The 17,744-nt window shown below is 43.0% G+C and overlaps 1 protein-coding gene across 1 annotated transcript in view; it reads right to left on the bottom strand.

Moving 5' to 3' along the window:
* Positions 1-7,906: 7,906 nt before the first annotated feature.
* The window catches only part of ZDHHC9 (zinc finger, DHHC-type containing 9), a 47,330-nt gene continuing 37,492 nt past the window's right edge, over positions 7,907-17,744 (bottom strand). The window contains exons 8-11 of the mRNA XM_011988845.1: positions 17,059-17,161; positions 15,743-15,846; positions 15,243-15,339; positions 7,907-11,133 (exon numbers count right to left, since the gene is read on the bottom strand). Of these exons, the coding sequence (XP_011844235.1) occupies positions 11,017-11,133; positions 15,243-15,339; positions 15,743-15,846; positions 17,059-17,161 (421 nt within the window). The 3' untranslated portion in view covers positions 7,907-11,016. The remainder of the gene's footprint in view (positions 11,134-15,242; positions 15,340-15,742; positions 15,847-17,058; positions 17,162-17,744) is intronic.

Below are 17,744 nucleotides of genomic sequence, written 5' to 3'. Positions count from 1 at the left end.
TTACTGTCTCCAGTTATCTTTTCTATGGAGAGAGGGTTGTGGGGAGGGCCAGACCGTTCTCCTTCAAGGCTGGACTCAACAAAGTGTCCCTAACTGTCTCTTCAGGTCCATCTTTCTCTTCCCTTAAATGTTCAGTGTCCTTGACTCTGCTGACCTAAAGCTCCAGTCTGAAGCCCTAGCTGGCTCTGCCCTTCCCTCTAACCAGCTCTCCTCAGAACAAGGCTCAGGTTCCCATGGCCACAGGCTTTGCTGGGGTCCAAGAGGTGCAGGGGGAATAACTATTTCCCTCATCCAATAACTGTTCATTTTCACAGGACCCTTCAAGACCTTCACCCCTGTGAAGAAGGGCCTGCACTAAGGAGCTGTCCAGAGTCTAAGAGGGGGAGATTTGGGGTCAGCATAGCCTTTCCTCTGAAGCCACCTTTTCCTGGCCCCCACCCTGTTCCCACTAAAGCAGTACCATCTCCTGGGAGGTGGGATGGAGATGAAGACCCCTAGCTTCCTTTCTGTTTCTGCCAGAATTAACTGCCTTGGGCATTGGGAAGGGGGTTACTGGAGGGAGAGCTGCCACCAGAGTGAGGACAAGGCCACTTGACTTCCAGGCCTTGTTCTCAGCTGCATTCATCCCACCGTCCTTAGTGACTCGGGGTGCCAGGAAACCGCAGGCATGATCCTCACCAAAGATGCAAGAGCCCTAACAGCCTCAAAGCCCCAAGGGTACTGAATAATTGCAGTCATCTAGGGAGCACCTCCACTTGTGCCAGAGCACTTTACATATAGCATCTCATGTAATCCTCACAGTGTCCCCCTGAGATGGGTGCCCTCATCAGCCCAGTTTACAGAGGAGGAAATTGAGGGTTGGAGAGGTTGAAGAAGTTGACTAGAAAGTAACAGAGCAGGAGTCTGCCTGACTGCAGAGCCCATGTTCTTAACTCCTATGCTACAATGCTTCTCCAAAGGCCTCATCCAACACGCATTCAAAAGTCCTGGGCACTTTGGAGGGCAAGCTGACCCTCTGACCTTCTAGAATTTAAACAGCCACGTAAGTGCAGAAACAGCCACACAAGTGCACAAATACCTATGGACAAAGATATTCACAACAGCTGTCTGTAATAGTAAAAAATTGAAAACAACGCAAATGGGAAATTAAATGCTTTATATTTTGTTCATATACCACGCACCCATGACATATGATGTTGTAGAAAAATATTTAATAACATGAGAAAAATCTTTGTGCTTTTTTATTCTTTGATTCTATTTATTTATTTTTCTAGAGACAGGGTTTCACTCTGTCGCCCAGGCTGGAGTGCTGTGGCATGATCACGGCTCACTGCAGCTTCGAACTCCCGGGTTCAAGTGATCCTCCCACCTCAGCTTCCTGAGTTAGCTGGGACTAGAGGCATGCACCACCACACCCAGCTAATTTTTGTTTAGTTTTTGTAGAAAGTGTGGTTATGTTGCCCAGTTGCCCAGGCTGGTCTCAAACTCCTGGGCTCAAGTGATCTTGCTACCTCAGCCTCCCAAAGTGCTGGGATTACAGGCATTGAGCCACCACACCCAACCTTCTTTAATTTCAAATTTGAAAATTACACAAATAATGTATAAACAGTTTAGTTGTAAAATAAATTTGTGTTATAGCAAGGGGGAAAGCAAATCCTAAAACATTATTAATAGGATGATTCCATTTTTATTTTAGAAAAGGAGAACATATACATAGAATAAAGATTATGAAGATCTGTACTAAATGACTACTACTGGTGATCTTGTGAGGCGCATGGGGTGGGACTAGGGGAGTGAGGGAGAAAAATGCTCACTTTCTACATCCTTGTCTTATTTGCATTTCAAAAGTACTATTTTTATATCTAGGAAAAAAAGGAAACTGCATTTCAATTTTTTGAAAAATAAAACTAAATTAACAAATAAATAGAGCCCACGCCTCTGGCCTCCAATATGGGACAGTAGCAGCAAAACCATTATCCTGCTGCCTTTTGGCACACGGCTCTGGAAAGATGATAGGTGAGTAATGGCCAAAGTGCTTAAAATCCATGCATACTAGGGTGCACCTATCAGAGGAGATTCCTAAACCTTTTAAAACCCCTGTGTAATAGCTGTTGCTTTAAGCTGGGGAAAGGAAAAGATCAGAAAGAGAGGAATGCCTGGGAACATGATGTTTGGAAATCCTCTCCTACCCTGGGGAGGCAGCTCAGGGGTGGGAGTATGTCTCAGATATCAGGCCCAGTTTGGCGTACAGGATGATTACAGTCTGGAGGTAGGTAGCTGTGTAAGGACCCCAGGGATCACAGGAGTTTGGGAGGGACAGGTGAGGTGGGGCATCAAGGGAATGTAGAACAGGCCAGGGCCTTAGGGGCAAGAAAGGCAGTGCTGAGCAGGATCACAAGGCCCAAAGCTCCTCCTCCAGATAGGGCTGCTGACATCTCTTGTCCTGCCCCATGCACTTCTAGAAGGTGCCAAGTGGTGCCCTGAACCCAGCAACCAAGGTCTAGGGTGCAAAGAGCTGACTCTTCACAGCTGGAGACCTTACACGCCCACCCCAGCCTGGGATGTCAGCGGCCCAGAGAGCTGTAGCCTCTAGCTCACTCCCCTTGGAAGGGTGGGGACAGGCTTGTCTAAGAGGTTGATGAGGCAAGCTCTTCTTCTGCCCGTGGCCTCTTCAGGGCCTGAGGAGAGCAAGCAGAAGCTTCTCTAGGGTAGTTGAGGCCTAGCGCTTAGGAGCTCAGGCCTACCTGAGTTCAAGTCTTGGCTGTGTCACTTCCTAGCTGGGTCACCTTAGACAAGCCACTTAACCTACTTGAGCCTCCGTTTCCACAACAATAATGTAGGAATACTAGTGCTAGCGCCATGGGGCTGTTATGAAGATTTAATGTACTAGGATAAAGTCCTTTGCACACTGTCCAGCACAAAATAAATGCTCAAGGAGTGATAGTGTGTCTGGCTGCCTCGATTTGCTCCATCCTGCTACCTCCATTTCACTCCTTTCAAGGCCCATCTGACCTTTGACCCCCAGTTAGTATAGTGAAGTGACCAAAAGCAAAAGTCTTTGGAGTTCAAATAAAGTGTTTTCAAACTCTTGCTACATCACTTACTAGTTATATGACATTGGGTAAAGTACCTACATATACATTTCTTTTTTGTGGAACAGGAATAATGATCTAATAATACCTACCTCTTGGGGGACATGAGAGAAATCAATCAGATAACTCGTACAAAGTTCCTGGCACATAGTGACATTAAATGGCAGCTATTTGACTTTTTTGTAACCTCCAGGGTACTGAGCTCAAGACTGGGCACAAAGGCCATGTCAGTACATGCTTGTCTGAGGACTGACTGATGTTCAGACCTGTCATATCCCAGAGACCACTGATGTCCAGGCCCCCAGGAGATGTTGGGATTCAGGGGTAGAGGGTGCCAGCTCTGGTGCCCAGAGAGGCTGGTGATGAAAGAAAGCCCACCTGAGGAGCCTGGGGCAGCCCTGGCTCTGCCCAGTCCACAGCAAGTTGATCAGCCCTGGGCATTAGACTTACTTTAGGCAACTCTCTTGGACTTCTAGGGGCTGCTTTAGAAAGAAAAGAATAAAGACCAGATTTCAGAAGAAAGAGTTGAGTCTAGCCAGCTCCTCACCAGTTCAGAGTTAGAGCTACCTTCTGTGTCTCTTTCCTGTCAGGAGAAGCAGCTGGAGGCACCGGCACAGCCCAAATGAAGCATGTCCTCTCTCACTTGCTTCCTCTGTATCTTACAACCTCACCTTAGACTACCCCAGCAGGTTCTGATCAGCCCCCCAAAGGCCTCCGCAAATTCCCTCTCCTAAACCCCAAACCCTATGGCACTGTGATCTGATACATGGCACTGAGGCCCCAGCCCCCATGAGTCAATTTCTCATTTCCTACTCACAGAGCTCCCCGCCCACGGTTGGGCCATGAGAGACCTAGGGCATTAAAACAAAGGCTAAACGAGGTTTCTTACGGGAAAAATAAGCACATCGTCTCAACAAGGCCCAACAAGGCCCTTCCCCCTCCCAAGTCAGGAAATTCAGGATGAGGTATGAGGTTTCCCACTGGGGAAAAGAAGTGGCTCTCCCACCTCTCCTTCACAATAGAGGCTACCATAGCTTCTCACACAACATTGGCCATATTACAGATTATTCAGCCAACAACACAATCAAGTGGGAAGGAACTGCCTCCCCTCTAGACTCAGCCAAGACTCCTCCTCCAGGAAGGACCTAAATAAATGGAATTCTATAGCACTTGATATGTAGGCTTCACCTTTTCCTATAACTTCACAGTGACCAATATAGCATTTGTATACCATTGCCTCTGGGACCTACCAGGGATAGCGTCAGAAAGAGCCCAGAGCAATGGCCCTCACAAAGGGACAGCCAACTTGACTGTGGGAACTTAGCAAGGCAATTTCCTGACTTTCTGTGCTAAAGAAACCACATCATCAGTTCAACCTAAATGCAGGGGTCTGGAGAGAGACTTGAGAGCATTGAGTTTAAAACAAAAATCCAACAACCAGCCTCATATCAGCCCGACTATATATAGTCAGTCCTCTGTATGCCTAAAATGGAGAGCTTATCAGTAATATCCCAAATGGCAAATAATCCTAAAAATCATTGCTGTTTCTCAACTTACGAGGGTTGGTACTACAATTTCTCCTAAAGTTAACCCTAGCATGCAGTCAATCTTCAACAAGTATTTATTGAATGTTAAATAAATGAAAGCTTCATTTCATTCAAGTGTCATACGCAGTTATTCCAACTCTCTTATCTGTCTACACCTGCTTGACAGAGGACCAATCAGTTATGCCAGAAAGCTCTCTAGACTGGGAGCCAGTACATCTGGGTTCTGGTCTTGGCTCTAACAGTAACTCTCTATGTGACCCTGGGTAAGTTACAGTATTTAATTTGAGGGAAAAAGAGAGAGAGAGAGAGAAGCATAGACTACATGATCAATATGTTCCTTTAAGCTATGTTGTTCAACAGCATCCGTGTTTTATGACAAATAATCATCATGTCTCCTATTTGGGCAGAAAACCCCAACCCTTTTAACAAGTTGGAACAGCTAAACAACTGAAGAAGGGCAAGGGCTGGCAGAAAAGGCAGTGATAAGGCAAACAAGGGAGCATGAAGAAAGTTAAGGACTTGAAATGTCAGGGAGGTAATTCTACTCTGGGTTCCAGAGTTGTAAAGCCACTTCTAAATCAAAGGCCCCTTCATTTCCTGGCCCATGGTGAAGTGTGAGCTCTAAGTTCTAATTTATTAATCAATCAATCAGAAAACCCCTTAACGCCTGAGGAAAAATAGACAAAAGATTAGGACAATTTACAGAAGAAATACAAATGGTAATAAACATAAGGCAGAGGAGAGGTGCAGAAAGTGTTTAACTTCACTATTAATCAAGTAAATATAAACTAAATAACACTGAGATATAAGTTTACAACTATCAAATTACCATAGGTTCAGGCCAGGCACGGTGGCTCACATCTGTAATCCCAGCACTTTGGGAGGCCGAGGTGGGCAGATCACTTGAGGTCAGGAGTTGGAGACCAGCCTGGCTGACATGGCAAAACCCCATCTCCACTAAAAATATAAAAATTAGCCAGGTGTGGTGGTGCACACCTGTAGTCCCAGCTAATCAGGAGGCTAAGGCAGGAGAATCACTTGAACCCCGGAGGTGGAGAATGCAGTGAGCCAAGATCGTGCTGCTGCACTCCAGCCTGGGTGACAAAGAAGACTCCGTCTCAAAAAAGCTAAAATAAAACTTTGAAAGGTTTAAATGACATGGGTTGATTAGAGTCTTCTCTGATACACTGCTGGCAAAACAAACAGGGACAGTCTTTCAGTAAAGCAATTTGGCCATATTTATCAAGAGCCTTTAAAAGAGCATTCCCTTTGACTCAATAATCCCACTTCTAGGAATCTGTCCTAAAGAAATAATCACAGACACACCCATATTTAAGGAAGTTCATCACAGCATTATTTGTAATAATGAAAAATCAGAAACTCTTAAATGCCTGACATGTACGTGTTACAAAGTCATTAAGAAGTATTTTCAAACAACAACAACAAAAAAGAAGTATTTTCAGCTGGGAGTAGTGGCTCACGCCTGTAATCCCAACACTTTGGGATACCAAGGCAAGCGGATTGCTTGAAGTCAGGAGTTTGAAACCAGCCTGGCAAAATGGTGAAACCCCGTCTCTACAAAAAAATTAGCCAGCTTTGGTGCCGCGTGCCTGTAGTCCCAGCTACCTGGGAGGCTGAGGCAGGAGGATTGTGTGAGCCTGGGAGGCGGATGTTGCAGTGAGCTGAAATTTGCACCACTGCACTTCAGCATGGATGACAGAGTGAAACCCTGTCTCAAAAAAAAAAAAAAAAAAAAAAAGTGTTTTCAATACTTTCTAATGATATGGAAAATACTAAGTTAAAAAAGCAGGTTTACGAAACTACATTTACAGTTGAATTCCAGTTATGTTTAAAAAAGCATGTGCACAGAAAAAAAGACTACCAAGAAATCCACTAAAACATTACTGGTGATTATGACATCTTGGTGATTAGGTTATGGGTGATTTTTTTTCAAATCTTACTATTCTGTACTTCTCCAATTTTCAAAAACGAGCTTTAAATTTTTAAAAAGCACACTAAGGGTGTGAGGGGAGGAGGATGTTTATTTTCTCTCCAAGCTTTCCAAATATTAAGGGTTAGAAAGGAACCCTTGAGATAATGTAGTCCAGCGATTCTCAAAACTAGCAGCCCTAGCACTCCCTTGGTATATGTCATATTTTGCATGCATCTTTTGCCACCCTGAAATGAACTTCATAGTTAATATGACCTGCTTATGCATATAATTTCAAGAATAGTAACATAATATACTAATTAGACTAAAAAGAAGAAATACAAAGTAATTTGTAATAGGATATGTATTTCAATATACAGATACCTAAGGCAAGACTACACTAAAGCATATAATAGAGTATGAGGTGCTTCTACCTATATGTAATATCAGTGTGAAAGCAATCTCTATAAATGAAGACTCATACAGGTATGTTATATTGGCAACTTAAATACCCATGAATGGCACTGTCATCAGTGACATGATTTTCAAAAGTTGTGAGCAACTCTTACTTAGTAGAGTTTTGAACAAAATAGAATATCCTCTTCCCCCAATGTACACAGTTGTTGCACTCCTGGAAATTCAGTGTATATATTAAAACTGTAAAAACATTTTGCGTTCATTTGTAAAATAATTAGGTCTAGCCAATTATACCAGTCTTTTCCACCTACATTAACGTATAGAACATTGAAAGTTTTACTGATGTAGATTTGCAGTTCCCATTGCCCTTTCATATTAATCTCAAACATAAAGTTTATAATGATTCTCTTTTTTTGTGAACTGGGCTTGCATCCTTTAAAACAAATGATATTCAGAGTTGTAGCCTTTGACATTGTTTCTAAAGCCTACCACCAAGAACAGCAAGAGATTCCTAGAATGTATTCTCCAAACTGACACAAATGCTTTTTGAATTACTGGGAACATGACTCTTCTTTAGTAGCACCAAGGCACGAGAACAAATTATCATTTTTTTAAAACCATTTACTGTGCTCCCTTGGTGATTTTCCCTGGCCTGGTCCCAGCTCAGGAGTATAAAATGAACTGAGCTGGAAGAAAAGGACTAACAGGGCCAGGCCATGGGGAGAGGGAAGGGGGCTGGGTTGCTAGGTTACTACTAGAGCCAATCCAAGTGGTCCCAGAGGGGTACCAAACACAGGACAGGTCCTTCTCTCTGCCCCACTAAGTTGGGGGCCCTCTCAGAGGAAGGGGGTCAAAAGGTGGGGGAGGGAGGCCAATCACTCACACTAGGCACAAGTAAAGAAATGAGGCAGAAGCACAAAGAAACAGACAGCCCTGTATTTCTAAAACCACTCAAGGCTCCTTCATTAATTGGCTTCCCCCCAAAAGAAAGATTTCTTTATTAAGAAATACCAGAGAGTGAAAAACCCCCAACACATACACATTTGTAGGCTCACACAAAAGTGCAGAGATTTACATATTAAATTGCATTTAAGTTAGAAAATAGATTTAAAAACAAAATACTTTTTTTCTCCAACAAGGTAAAGAGATTTGGTCAGTAGGAACGGGTGCTTTACGGGTAAAGGCAGGATGGTCAGGACAGGGAGAATGGAATTTAGCTGCTATAGAATCAGAATCCACCTCTAACCCAACCTCACTCCTGGGGAAAAAAGCAAAGGAGGAGATGATGATCTCAGCTAGGGCCAGGAAGGCCTCAGAGCTGAATGGACATGAAGAAATGGCTCAACACGGCCAATTTCCACCTGCCCTCAGAGGTTTGGGATCAGTGCCAACCATCCTGGCCTGGGAAAGTAGGGTGCATAGGAAGCTTGAGGAAAAAGGAGGAAGGGGAGAGTTGGAGACAGTGTCAGCCATTGAAAAGACCAAACAATTTAAGGCCCTTTTCCCCTGGGAAGATTGATTCTTTAATCTCCCCTCTGATCAGATAGGGACAGTCCCGGCTGGTGCATGGTATGAATGGGACAGATCTTCAGGCCAACATCTTAAACACAGAAGATTTATTAAGGAAAAGAAAGAGAGCAGGGAGTATGAAAAAGCAGAAACTTAAAAAAAAATCATTTCACACTAGAGATAAGAGATTTCCATTTTGACCCTCCCCATCAGAAAGAGAAAGCTTCTCTGTCTGACCTAAGGGTCCTCAGGAGAACACTTGAGGTAAGGTGAGGGAGGAGAGAGATCCATCTGAGCCCGGGAGAGGAGATGGGCTGAGTACTTATTAAAATGGGGTTCATATGAGTGCCAGGTTACCTGGGAAAACCTAACAACTTACAAACTCTCCAGGTTTGGCTTTATAACTTCAAGAAAAAACAAAACAAAACAAAACAAAAAAAACAGAGAGAACCAGAAGAAGAAGAAGACAGGAGAGGGATCTGAGTCAGTCTCTCCCCATCTCTCTTCCAATCTCTCTCTCTCTCTCTCTCTCTCGAATGCTCAACTTAAATCCTGCTACAAGGAAAACAGGAAGACATGGAAAAAAGTCCGGGAGCAGCCAAATTTCATTAATTCCAATTAACTGGGAAGTATGAGATGGGAATTGATAAGGAATCTTGATTATACACCACCTAGAAATAAACATATACCATCACTTGTAAAAGACCACTGATCAAATATTTCCAAGGGGAGGCCCTGATGAGCCTGCATTAATAACCAAGGCTCATTAGCAATTAACGGCATCCATCTGCTTCAAAACAATATCCGAATATAGAGCTTGTTCTCTTAAGTAAATATAATCCCTCTACCTTCCCGATCCTGTTCACACTATACTTCCTTGAAAGTCCTTTCTTCATAGTCCAGAATAAGATAAACTTCAGCCCAGAATGTAGTATAGATCAATGGAGAGTTTGGGAACTAGCTCTCCAACCCAAGGGTGCCCTGGTTAATGGAAGTTTGGGGAGTAACAAGCAACCCCTTCCAACCCCCACCCCCACCCTACACACAAACATATTCTTGAAATGGAAGGGGGAAGGAGGAGGCAGGAAGTTTGCATTAGACACAGTTTAATCGCCTTCGAATAGATGAAAAGTTCTGGTTTACACTCCCCCCCGCGTAAGTCATCCAGACAGGACCCTGGCTTAGAAAGAGGAAAACACAGGTGCTCTAGGAAATATAGCCACATATAATACATAAATCTTCTTCCCTGAAATAGAGCAGGTCCTGAGCAGAGCTGACTGGGGGCCACAGCCCACCCCCAGGGTGAAGTGGCTCTGGGACTCTGACGGTGGAAGTGCTGGAAGAGTGGGGCTTGGAGGAAGCCCCCAGTGTGGTTACCATAGCCAGAGGTGGGCCGAGGCCTTAGAGTGGGTTACCCAAGAGGGCAGCAGTGCTGGGCTTTCCCTCACTCAGCTGAGGCTTAATGGAAGAACTGGTTAGCATTTTTTTTTTTTGAGGGTACATCAGGGGAGAGGAGAGGAGAGGAGAGCCTCTCTGTGCCTTGGTTTCCCATTTGTGCATTCAAGGCCTCTGCAGGCCTCACACAGGGAGTCTGAGGGGGTAGTGTTTAAGTGAGCACTCGGGCTTCCTCTGAGGAAAACAAATGACCAAAGTGCAGACTTTTATTACTGCCATTCCTGCTCCTAATGGGAGCAGGAGTCAAAAGGAAAAACAAATTAAAAGGGGCTAATGAGAAAGGAGGAGAGATGAGACAGAGAGTGTGAAGGGCTATGCCGTTGGCATCTCATAAATTCTTACTGAGAATGGCACAGGTATTAAAAAAGTTTCTGGGTAGTCTACGAGAAATGTCAATTGCTATCTCTACTACAACTGCTTACATATATCTAATGGGAAAAGAGTGGGGCTTAGGTGTCAGAGTGGATGGGAGACAAAGGAGAAGCTACACTAATAAATACAACAAGTGGAAGGTACCTGTCCCATTCCTAAAAGGATTCATGGGCAATGCTGGCACTTGGTGGCCAGGAGAATCCTCTGACCCCACTCTCCGTCCTCTTCAACCCTGAAGACCCCAAGAACCCAGTTAGGATCCCCTGGCCAGAGGTCTCTGTGACTGCCTCTGGACTCGGGACATGCAGCAGCTTGGGAGGATTTGAGCCAGTCTCAAAAACTTTTAGCCCCAGAATGAGACCAGTGACCCCAAGCAGGAGGGCTGGGATCTGGAGGGAAGAGAGGGGGTCCAAGGGGACCCTGTGGATGAGGCCATGGAGAACCAGTGCCAGGGCCCAGGAGACCCATTTGTCCAGTTATCAGAGGTGACTGACATCTTCTGCCACTGCCTTGAGTTCAGAAATTTAAAAAAGCTTGCAGCAATAAAATGCCAGTGTGCAACTGGGTGACTAAAGACCAAAGAAAAACAGTTAAAAGGGACAGCTTACTTGCTCTCTGTCTCAGGTTTATCTTCTCACCTGAAATCTCTCATAGCCCTAATTAAACACAAACAAAAGTCTCTTCCATAGATAGGCTACTTCTCAGCTTCAGCTGCTTCCTGTGGTGGCTCTGGGGGCTCTGGAGGTGGCATCTCTTCAGGAGTGCTGCTGTCCTCCGGCATCTCATTTGAGTTCAGGTGTTCTGTGGGGGCCTGAGAAGGAAAAGATATCAGATTCAACACAAAGCTGTCCCTCAAAATCCAAATGCAGATAAGCCTTAGACACTGAACTCTTCCTCTCAGCCCCCTGACCGTACTGATGCTACAGATATGCAGCCACCAACACCAAACTCAGAACCAACACCAGGCTATCATCTTCTCAGCAGAACACAACTGAAGTTTATTTGAGTTCGATCCTTAACTGTCTGTTGGGAACAGATTTTTCTATTATTATTAATAGTCATAATAATAGGGATCACAAATAATTACACAGGTCCTCCCCACTTCAGAATAAGTGTCATAACATACTTATCTAACAAGGCCTGACCCAATGGTCCTCAATCGTGTTTCTGCCCAAACACACAGGTCACTCGAATAGTGATTCTGAACCAAAGAAGGCCAAGTGTCCAAATTTTCAGCTGGTCATATGTGGTTTGAAAATGTCCCCAAATGATTCTAAAATACCACATTTCCCCACTTTGAACCAAGAATAACTAACCTAGATTGTTACAATTTGAGTCCAGACTCATTTAAAAAATAATATTAAAACTGACAACAATAATATAAACATGGGTTGCTGTAGTTTAAAAGGAAATTCAAAATTTAGGAAAGGCAAAGTAGAAAACAATTATGTATCTTATAAAAAGCATTCACTTAAAAGTATGATTCTATTTTAAAACAAAGTTCAAACTACTAAAAATCTATTAGAACTAATGAACAAGGGCCGAGCACGGTGGCTCACACCTGTAATCCCAGCACTTTGGGAGGACAAGGCGGGCAGATCACTTGAGGTCAGGAGTTTGAGACCAGCCTGGCCAACATGGCGAAACCTGGTCTCTACTAAAAATAAAAAAATTAGCCAGCGTGGTGGTGGGCACCTGTAATCCCAGCTACTTGGGAGGCTGAGGCAGGAGAATCACTAGAACCGAGGAGGTGGAGGTTGCAGTGTGCCAAGATGGCGCCACCGCACTCCAGCCTGGGCAACAGAGTGAAACTCCATCTCATAAAATAAAAACAAAAACAAACAAACAAAAAATAACCAATGAACAAGTTTGGCAAGATTTTAGGATACAAGATCCATATATAAAAATCAATTGTATTTCTATACACTCCAAGTGAAAAATCCAAAAATGAAATTAGTAAAACAATTTCACTTACAATAACATGAAAAATAATCAAATACTTATGAATAAATGTAACAAAAGTATAAAACTTATACTCTGAAAACTACAAAATGTTGTTGAAAGAAATCAAATCAAAACTAAATATATGAAAATACAGTCCATGCAAATGGCTCAGAATATTTAATCTTGTTAGGATGGCAATATTTCCCCAAATTGATCTATAGATTCAATGAAATCCCCATCAAAATTCCAGCTGGCTTCTTTTCATAAACAACAAGTTGATTCTAAGATTCATATGGAAATTTAAGGCACCCAGAAGAGCCAAAACAATCATGAAAAAGAAGTACAAAGTTGGAGGACTAACATTTCCTGATTTCAAAACTTACTACAATGCTAAAGTAATCAAGACAGCGTGGTACTAGCATAAGAACAGACATATTGAGCAATACAATAGAACTGAAAGTCCAGAAATGAACTCTCACATTTCTAGATTTTCAACAAGGGTGCCAAGACAAGTCTATGGGAAAAGAACAGTCTTTTCAACAAATGGTGCAGAGACAATTGGATAGCTACAAGCAAAAGAAAGAATGTGGACCCTCTACCTCACACCATATGCAAAAATTAACTCAAAATGGATCAAAAACCTAAAAGTGAGAGCTAAAACTGTACAACTCTAACAAGAAAACAGGGGCATAAATCTTCATGACTTTGGATTACACAACAGTTTCTTAGATATGACACCAAAAAGTACAAACAACAAAAGAAAAAAATAGACAAACTGGACTACATCAAAATTTAAAAATTTTGTGCTCCAAAGGACACTATCAAGAAAATGAAAAGATAACCCACAGAATAGGAGAAAATATTTGCAAGTTGTATATCTGGTAAGGGACTTGCACACAGATTACATAAAGAACTGTTACAATTCAACAAAAAAGACAAACAATCCAATTAAAAAATAGACAAAAGCTCTGAACAGCCACTTCTCCAATGAGCATATAAAAATGGCCAATAAGCACATGAAAAGATATTCGACATCATTAGTCATCAGGGAAATGCAAATCAAAACCACAATGAGATACTACTTCACACTCACTAAGATGGCTAGAATCAAAATGTCAGATAGTAAGTGTTGCCAAGGATGTAGAGAAACTGGAACCCTCAGACACTACTAGTAGGGGTATAAAATGGTGCAGCCACTTTGGAAAACAGTTCAGCAGTACCTTAAAGGTTAAACATAGAGCTACCATATGACCTAGCTATTTTACTCCCAGGTGTATAGCCAAGAGAAATGAAAATAAATGTCCATGCAAAAATTGGTACACAAATGTTCATAGCAGCATCACTCGTAATAATCAAAAGGTGGAAACAATCCAAATGTCCATCAACTGATGAATGGATAAATGAAATGTGGTATATCCATATAATGGAATATCATCTGGCCATACAAAGGAACGAAGTACTGCTACATAGTACAACATGGACAAACCTCGAAAACATGCTAAGTAAAAGAAGCCAATCACAAAAGACCACATACTGTATGATTTCATTTACATGAAATACCCAGAAGAGAGAAATCTATACTAGAAGGAAGTAGATTAGTGGTTGCCTAGGGGTGTGGCTGGGGAAGTTGAGGGGAAAGGGAGAGTAACTACCAATGGGTACAGGATTTCTTAGGGTGGAAGGGTAACGAAAATGCTCTAAAATTGATTGTTATAATGATTGTACAACTCTGTGAATATTCTAGATCAGCGAATCATACATTTTAAATAGGGATTAGTTGGGCACAGTGGCTCATGCCTGTAATCCCAGTACTTTGGGAGGCCAAGGTGGCAGATCACCTGAGTCAGAAGTTCGAGACCAGCCTGACCAACATGGAGAAACCCCGTCTCTACTAAAAATACAAAATTAGCTGGGCCTGGTGGCACATGCCTGTAATCCCAGCTACTCAGGAGGCTGAGGCAGAATTGCTTGAACCCGGGAGGTGGAGGTTGCAGTGAGCTGAAATCGCGCCACTGCACTCCAGCCTGGGCGACAGAGTGAGACTCTGTCTCAAAAAAAAAAAAGGGGGGGATCTATAGTATGTGAATCATATCTCAATAAAGCTCTTATTAAAAAAAAGAAAGCTCAGCCGGGCATGGTAGCTCACGCCTGTAATCTCAACACTTTGGGAGGCTGAGGCGGGAACATCACGAGGTCAAGAGATGGAGACCATCCTGGCCAGGATAGTGAAAGCCTGTCTCTACTGAAAATACAAAAATTAGCCAGGCATGGTGGCGGGCACCTGTAATCCCAGCTACTCAGAGGCTGAGGCAGAAAACTGCTTGAACCTGGAGGCGGAGGTTGCAGTGAGCCGAGCCAAGATCACACCACTGCACTCCAGCCTGGGCAACAGAGTGAAACTCCATCTCAAAAAAAAAAAAAAAAAAAAGCTCAAGTAATTTTTTTTTTTGGAAAGTACTTTACATACTTTAAAGATACACTTATATATCTTAAATAGGACAGCTGGGAGAGTTTCCACAACATCTGCATATTCCAGTTAGGAAGCCCCCTTCTACCAAGGTAACCACATCACTAACTCTAATACAATCCCCTGACCTCTATCTTTGCCCCTATAGCATTTTATGCTTTCCTCATCAAGGCACTTTTCACAATGTTGAGCAATGGCCTGTTTACTTGTTTCTTGCCCCCACTAGACAATGAGCTCCTTGAGAGCAGGGACGTCGTTTGCCTCATTCATTGGTATATCCCTGGCAGCTAGTACAGTGGCTGGCACAGAGTCACTCAATATACACCAAAGAAATGACTAAATCTTAATCTACATCAAGGGCACAAAGATCTGAAGGCAATGTCAGGGCAGCTGTAGAGGCAGGGAAGCTGGGGTGATTAGAATACAATATTGCCTAATTATATTTCCAAGCTGTAAATTGGCCTCCGCCCTCTCTATCATTGACCCAGCCTTAAGTCAGGAACACTTACTGGGTTTTGTGGCAAGAGGCTACTACTGGTCTCTTGAGTACTGGGAGGTCGACTTCCACTTTCCTCCAGTGGCAAAATACCCCTTCGATCCAGCACACTGAAGGAGATAAGAGAGTTAACAAAGAACTGGGCATTCACCCCTCCACCCACCCAGCCTACTGAATTTTGCTGCATAGACTGGAAAATATAAACCTGTCCTTTGGCGATCTAGCCTGAACACAGCACACGCCTCTTATCTCCCATTCACTTTTTCTTCCACAAACCAGGAAATGTCACATTAACCAGGGAACAAACAAATGAAATAAGAATGAAAGATCATCCCTCCAAAACAACCAGCCCATGGTCTATGGTCCATATAGACATGGTACCAAGTGGCAAGCCCTGGGAAGACCTATTTGACACCAAGAGGCCACATTCAGAAAAACACATCAGACCAGGTAACAGGACCAGGTTGAGCTGCTCATCCCAAAAGTCCCAGGAATTTTGAGTGCCCTGAGTACCTGGGGGGCAAGGGGCCACACAGCACTTCACAGCAGTTCTTCACAATATTGCCATGGCTGTAGGGATTCTGGACGCGATTCTTCCCTGTCCATGATCCTTTGATCTGCAAGATAAAAGCCAAGGTTGACATTAAAAATAATGTTAAAAAGAACAAATAATAATAATAAAATTTTAAAAAAACACAAAAAAGAAAAAAATAATAATAATGTTGAAGAAACACGTGCAGCATGGGATAATAAAAAAGTTCTGGAAATGGATGGTGGCAATGGTTGCACAACAATGTGATGCCACTGAACTGTACATTTAGGATGTGAGAGCAATCTGGCTGCAATATCTGTCTCCCCATTGATCGCCAGGGTTGAAAGACATTTAATATGGCACACTTTATATTATGTATATTTTATCATAATAAAAAAGAAATACACAGCCATGAAAAAAGCTCACAATAGAGTGAAAAAAGCAGATAACTGAATGATATATATTATTTTTATTTAAAAGTACATAATATAAACACAAATAAACATGGAAACAAGTCTAGACAAGTCTAGAATATATAAATCATACTACTAACAAAGGTGATGTCTAAGAAGTAAAGTAAGAGGAACTTACTTTTTCTTTTTTGCTCATCTGTATTTTCTGATTTTCTACAGTGAATGTAGATTAATTGGTACCTTCTTTTTTTTTTTTTGAGACAGAGTCTCATTCTGTCGTCCAGGCTGGAGTGCATTGGCATGATCTTTGCTCACTGCAACCTCCACCTCCAGGGTTCAAGCGATTCTCCTGCCTCAGCCTCCCGAGTAGCTGGGACTATAGGTGTGCACTACCACACCCGGCTAATTTTTGTATTTTCAGTAGAGACAGGGTTTTACCATGTTGGCCAGGCTGGTCTTGAACTCCTGACCTCAGGTGATCTGCCCGCCTCAGCCTCCCAAAGTGCTTGGATTACAGGCATCAGCCACCACGTCCAGCCTAATTGGTAACTTTTTATATAGCAAGGATTCATCCAGTGCAACTGTCCCTCTCCATGCCAAAGAGAGGCACCAGCTAGCCTTTAAGGACCTGTGAACAGTTAAAGGCTATATACCCACCCAACTTTTCAACCTCTTCTTCCTAATGCTCCACAAGCATTCAACTCCAAACAAAGCCCTCTGCTTTCTCTTCCACACATCTGACTTAACGATCTCGCACACCACGTTTCTGCCTGCCTCAACCTCCCAGGCCCTGGAGACTCTAGCAAGTAGTTCTCTAGCAAGTAGCAAGAGGATAGGCTTTGGGAAGAAGAATATGTGGTGAGGAGAAGAGTAAGTTGACTCACGTCTTCATTGGTTGTCTGGTTGAGAGCCACGAGGAAAGTGTGAAATCCAGTCAGTCCCACGACGGACCAGAGTGTAAAGAAGCAAATGAGGACTTCTAGAACAGTGAGGTGTGGTTAAGGAATATTGAAGAACTCAACATCAGGAGACTTGATGCCTCCACCCATATTCAGGGCACCAGTCACACCATCTTTACCTCCTGGAACGTATATCACAAAAAGTCATGTTTCCATATATATAACAACAGATGAATTCTGAACTTACTGGATAGATCCCTTATGAAAGAATTTCTAGCATATCTAGGATATTTAAGGGTTTGCCTATTTATTCATCATTGACTCTTGGAAGGGGATGTGTGGGAGTGGCCAGAGCTAAACAATATTGGCCATCACTGCCAATGGAAATTCTGTCAAAAAACAAAATTCATGTAATCCTGGCACTTTGGGAGGCCGAAGTGGGCGGATCACAAGGTCAGGAGTTCAAAAACAGCCTGGCCAACATAGTGAAACCCCGTCTCTACTAAAAATACAAAAAATTAGCCGGGCGTGGTGGCAGGCACCTGTAGTCCCAGCTACTCGGGAGGCTGAGGCAGGAGAATTGCTTGAACCCAGGAGGCGAGCTGGGGCAACAGTGCAAGACTCTGTCTCAAAAAAAAAAAAAAAAAAAGATTCATAAATGAAGAACTAGT

Source organism: Mandrillus leucophaeus, unplaced genomic scaffold (genome assembly GCF_000951045.1).
Source record: "Mandrillus leucophaeus isolate KB7577 unplaced genomic scaffold, Mleu.le_1.0 Scaffold339, whole genome shotgun sequence".
NCBI classification, from domain to species: domain Eukaryota; kingdom Metazoa; phylum Chordata; class Mammalia; order Primates; family Cercopithecidae; genus Mandrillus; species Mandrillus leucophaeus.
The sequence above is the reverse complement of the archived record's forward strand: the minus strand, read 5'-3'. Positions and strand labels throughout refer to the sequence as shown.